The sequence below is a fragment of the Argopecten irradians genome, chromosome 7, assembly GCF_041381155.1.
Source record: "Argopecten irradians isolate NY chromosome 7, Ai_NY, whole genome shotgun sequence".
NCBI classification, from domain to species: Eukaryota; Metazoa; Mollusca; class Bivalvia; order Pectinida; family Pectinidae; genus Argopecten; species Argopecten irradians.
In genome coordinates, this window is record NC_091140.1 from 1,637,870 (window position 1) to 1,643,761 (window position 5,892).

At 35.1% G+C, this 5,892-nt stretch overlaps 1 protein-coding gene across 1 annotated transcript; it reads left to right on the forward strand.

The window, feature by feature from the left end:
- The first annotated feature begins 1,334 nt into the window (after nucleotides 1-1,334).
- On the forward strand, nucleotides 1,335-5,292 carry LOC138326997 (UPAR/Ly6 domain-containing protein qvr-like). The gene is made up of 3 exons (XM_069272955.1): nucleotides 1,335-1,447; nucleotides 2,536-2,664; nucleotides 3,248-5,292. Exons 1-3 carry the CDS (start codon nucleotides 1,390-1,392, stop codon nucleotides 3,433-3,435), a joined length of 375 nt encoding a protein of 124 aa, XP_069129056.1. The 5' UTR covers nucleotides 1,335-1,389; the 3' UTR covers nucleotides 3,436-5,292.
- Nucleotides 5,293-5,892: the final 600 nt, after the last annotated feature.

Here is a 5,892-nt window from a genome sequence, read left to right on the forward strand (position 1 = left end):
TCCTCTTTCAATCCTAATTAGATTACTATGGAATGTTTCATGGGAACCACTGAGATGGCAGCCACCTTCAAAAGTCGTGCACGAGCACGTCCTCCCACTGCCTGGGACCGTATTAGGCTGATAATGTATATAAGATGGGGTTTTTGGTAAGGAATCCACTCTCCCACCCAGTGCTGAAGGTTCGTTCCTCTTTCAATCCTAATTAGATTGCTATGGAATGTTCCATGGGAACCACTGAGATGGCAGCCACCTTCAAAAGTCGTGCACGAGCACGTCTTCCCACTGCCTGGGACCGTATACGGCTGATAATGTATATAAGATGGGGTTTTGGGTTGGGGGATCCACTCTCCCACCCAGTGCTGAAGGTTCAATCCTCTTTCAATCCTAATTAGATTGCTATGGAATGTTTAATGGGAACCACTGAGATGGCAGCCACCTTCAAAAGTCGTGCACGAGCACGTCTTCCCACTGCCTGGGACCGTATACGGCTGATAATGTATATAAGATGGTGTTTTGGGTTGGGGGATCCACTCTCCCACCCAGTGCTGAAGGTTCAATCATCTTTCAATCCTAATTAGAGTGCATGGAATGTTTCATGGGAACCACTGAGATGGCAGTCACCTTCAAAAGTCGTGAACGAGCATTTCTTCCCACTGCCTGGGACTGTATACGACTGATAATGTATGTAATATGTGTTATTTGACCCGAAGATCCGGTTTCCGAGCTGAAGCTCAGGGCTCGTTCCGCGAGTTAGTATTATGCTTCAAATGAATTATATAAATGTTAAATTCTTAATTTTTCACTTCCGATGCATCGCAGATAAAAGGTAAATAAATATGAGCGCAACTGAAGATATGGTATCAGTGAAATAAATTATAACCGACAGTAAAGCTCTCAGATGGCTTATAAAGATGTGTACTCGAGATATTTACGTGAAAACTCCGAAAGATTACAGTTATTCCAAAGAATTAAACAAAAAAATGACTATATATAATTTCGCTGCATCCGTCAAAACAGGTGACACTTGAATAACGAATAACTGTCTAACTTTACTTTACCCGGCCAGAAGTAAAGTTAGACAGTTATTCGTTAAACGAATAACTGTCCAACTTTATCCTGACGGACCTGCAGTTTTTGCTACAGGCCTGTGAGGGCGTTTTCAAGGCTCGTCTGAAAACAATATAAATGACCAGGTCCGTCTTTAATTCATAAACGAACAACTAGGTCCAACCAGTCAAACCGCATAATCGAAAAACGGCCCCGGTAATATTGAAAGAAGTTCATCCGTCACTAACAGGACAGTTAGACCTCTTTTCTAAGAGAGATAACTCTAGTGTTGTTGTTTACTTCCGGTTAATTTCCGGGTTGAAAATCAAACGAGAAGGCACTATGAGGATTGGGAGGTGTGGCCTAGGTCTCCTGGTGCTTTGTTTATTATTCGTTACAGGTAAGTATCAACTGAAAGGAATCGTTTACATATATAGACATACATAGTGTAGAAATCTTTATTGTTACATTTTACGTAGTTAAGACTTAGCTGTTCGACCGTTTGTTAAAGTCATTATTTCATGTAACGTTAGATCATCTTACCTTGTATAAATCCTCACGGACCGGCAGTTTTTGATACGGGCCCGTGATGGCTTTGTCAAGGCTCGTCTGAAAACAATATGAAATCACCAATTCCGTCTGTAATTTATAAAGAACGACTTTGCCCAATCATTCAAACCGTACAACCGAAAACGGCCCAATGTATTGTGGAGTTAATGATGAGTAATCGATGACCGGGTCTAACATTATCAGGTTATGAAAAGGCCTACTAGGTGACTCGTTGGTGACTATTTTTTCCTGATGACCAACGATAAGGTACCCGACATAGGTAATCTGATGTTTAAACCTCTAATAATGTTTAGATAATTTTTTTTTCTCTCTCATATTTCTTTTATTATCAGATATTAAATAATAATATTGTTTCGCTGTTCAATCTCACAGGTTCTCTGTTCAATCCCATTTGACAAATTGTACACCAAGAACATTTCACAATCATTAAGATAACCCCCTGTTGAGTACTAAAATGTAAGAGAAAGTGCCAATTTGTCATGTGGTACAAAATATTAGCTGCTGGCAAATATAATCCAATATTATTAGACGTCAGAAACTCTGACAGGAAATATCGACATCATTAGACACGACGTAATGACCAAAGTGTCTCCTCGTGCTATACCTCTAACATTGTTGGAGTACTGGCAAATATAAAAACCCACTTGATATTGCCTAATTGGATGAAAATCAAATCTGTACATGTACTCCCATAACATGACTCTTAACAGACTTTGAAGACTGTGGACACAACGTAAAGATTCAAACGTTAGAAACAAGGTAATCTTTCAAGCAGGTCTCAAAATTGAGTTATGCTGTAGACCTATCTTTAACATTGTTTGAGTAATCTTTTGTGCTTTATTTACACTTATTAACTACAACTATTTATATGTTCTTAAACAGGTATTTTATCAGTGGTTATAAATTATGTTTTTACAGGTGAAGCAATTAAATGCTACAGCTGTAATTTCCCTGATGAGAAATGTGGAGACAGATTTGCCTACACCCAACCTGAAGCTAATGAATGTTACGGTAGTTGTGTAAAACGGAGAGGGAAACGAACTCAAGGTGAATATAACATAATTACAAATTCAAAGTGTACTGCTTCTCTTTTAAGTCATGGCTATTAATGCTACACAACAGTATTTAAGCTGATTAAAACATTGCTAAATCATTTGCCTTGATAAAGGGGTCGTGGTGGCCGACCACAAGCCCTGCTCATCTTTCCCAATCTGTTTGAAGAGCAATGTATACATGTACTTAATTTAGCTAGTATAAAACATTTAATAATTGACTAAATAGTAAATATGACTCCCCTAGAAGCTGTTGTTGACAGTCATGGTACGCTTCAATTTACAAATGTAGGTCACTACTATCACTTCGGTTTAGTTTTGTTGACATATAAAAACTGCGTTTTCATTGGTCGTCTGAACCTAGCCACTTCCAATCAGAATTTGAATGCGAGAACTTCAATATTGACACGACATCCGCCAAGGGTTGCAAGTAGAGTATGGGACTGAATACCTTTGGCTAGCGAAGTTTGGAAAAATCTTGACTCAAATTTAATGACAACATTGACTAAAGCATTAGTTTATAACACATTCATGTTCATTATGCCTCATGTTAATATAGATGTTTTTTTCAATTTTAGGTGCTATTGAAGTTTACCGAGGTTGCCACACACAGACTGAAACAACCTGTCAAGCAGCGTCATATGTCGGGATGTCGGTTACGGAATGTTTCTGTAACGAAGAATACTGTAACCATAGTAACCAGGTGAAAATGTCTGTTGGAAGTTTAGTGATAGCCTTTGTCACAGTTTTATACAACGTATTGTGATAATGCTGTAATTATATAACTATACAAGTAAAACTGTAGAATCTGTAGACAGTCAAGATTTGACCATTTCTACTAGTGAATGTTTCTTGTACACTTAAAAATTAAGAAAAGAATAAAAAAATAACTATTCATTTGGTTTAGATATTGAACAGCAGTCATTCATGGAAAATTTGAAAGAAAGAAAAATGTTAAACTCAGTAAAATGTGTAGTACCGGTATATCATTAATTAGAACCTTCTTTAAACTTTATGTTGAGTGATGATAGATGCTTTGAAATGTTTGCACATTTTTCTATGTCAATAGCATTTCATTACTTAGCAAAGGTTTCCATTGGAAAAAGTTCACAAAAATTCAGCTAAAATATTCAATCAACTTGGTTATGTGTAGTTGTCTCCCCTTATAAGATAGTCTTTATAATTTATTGTCAACAATTATAGACCATAAATTATAAGGACTATCTTATAAACTGGTGTCATACATAATGCAAAAAAAAAAATTAAAAAAAATTTATGAATGAAAATAAAATAAATACACCTGGCATGGCTTGATGTGGTTTCTCATCATGTACCGGTAACACCTGTCTTGATTTTAATGAAATTGTTTTATTTTCATCTGATATTTTTTTTCTAATAACATATGTAGTTTTGATAGTTAATTTGCCTTCATTCAGAGTGGCTAAATACTTAATTTGCCTTCATTCAGAGTGGCTAAATACTCAGGGCATTTTTACACTACAATGGACAATATACAGTGTTTTATATGGGAAAATGGAGGGAAGAAATCAAGGAAAATCTGTAATTATTTAAATCAAAATGAATATATTAAATTTTTTCTGTAACATGATATCTATATCGTGAAAAATTGACATTTTAATCATAAATGTTTCCATGCAGAAATAGTAGAATGTGGTAGTTAATTATGACAGCATAAACTACTTATGAACTCTGTAACATGGTTTTTCCGAAATTCTTAGCATTCTGACAAAATTTTTAGCATTAATTGGTAAAATAAAATCTCATCTATAACTTAAATTTGGAAACAAAGTCCCTCATTGTCCAAGATTAGGGGAATACTTGGTCTCCTAGCGTCCTGTTATGGTTGTGAATTATATTGTTTCTGTAAATTGTAATATGTTCATATACTGAAATGTCATTTAAAATATTTTGTACATAAAATGCCTTATAAATTATTTGTTTCCCTAAAGTACACGTGTACACAGTGTACACAAATGCATATCTTAACTGCCACATGTACCAACCGGAGTGACTGAGGGGAGATAAATCATAACCATGTGACACATGTACATGTATTAATATTGAATTGTGATTTTTTTAAACACAGTAACAATGATTCAACTCCATGTTGTTGATAGATTATGAGAATTCTACATTTTCCCCTCGATCTTTATATGGATAGAGTCCACCAGTGTGTACTCGATGTACTCTTTCGTATTTTCCTATTACAGAGTTATCTGCCCTTGTGGGTAGGGTAGATACTGATTGTGACATCATGTTTGTGAGCATGACATCACACTTTTCAGAGAAAACCATGTGAGTTTCACTCACAAAATAATGATGACACAATGTACCTGCAAGGGAGGTAACTATGTAATATGATGGAATAAGAACTTTTGAACCACTTCAGACAAAAGATGGTTATTAATTGACACAAATTCCATTGATAAATATTTCAATTTTGTGTCAATAGTCCCTCACTTTGAAGTATTTTTTTTTTCAATTAAGTTTTATTTGTTCTGTGCATGGTGCTTTTACAATTAATACAGGGCTATAAGCTGAGGAATGTTGTTCAGAGGCTGTTATAGAGTCGTTAATAAGTATGGTAATGGTGGTTTCGCAATCTAATTAAAATTAGATCTTCTATGTCACTCGCCATAGATTCTACAGGCGGGCGGTATCACCAGTAGTGTCGGTGTTGTTGATTCAGGCCTACTACGTTATTTTTGTGGTGACTTAATTTTTATGTTTTCATGTTCAATTATTTCTCTATGGCGGTTTATTTTCAAGATTTTGACTTGTACTGTTATACTGTATATATAGGTATATGTATATATAGGTGTATATATATAGATGTATTAGTAACTTTTTCATGACAAATAAGTTTCTTTATTTCTCACCATCTGCAATAATATGTGGAATTTAATTGCACACAAAAATAATTTGGTTACAGTACCGGGTATTCTGTTGTTTTATGATACAATATGTATTGCCAAAATGAACAAATTTAAAATACAAAATGGCATGAAAATTGTCTCTGCCCACTTTGGCAGCATGAATAAGCAGAAGTTACATATTATGGTGTTGGCGAGATATGTGAATGTTAAACAATGTGCCTTATTTCAGAAATAACTCTTTTATTTTATTTGAATATGTTTTATTGTCTTTACTACGAACTTATCAGAAATATTGTATTGTAATTGTTGTGGCCATCCTCAGAAAT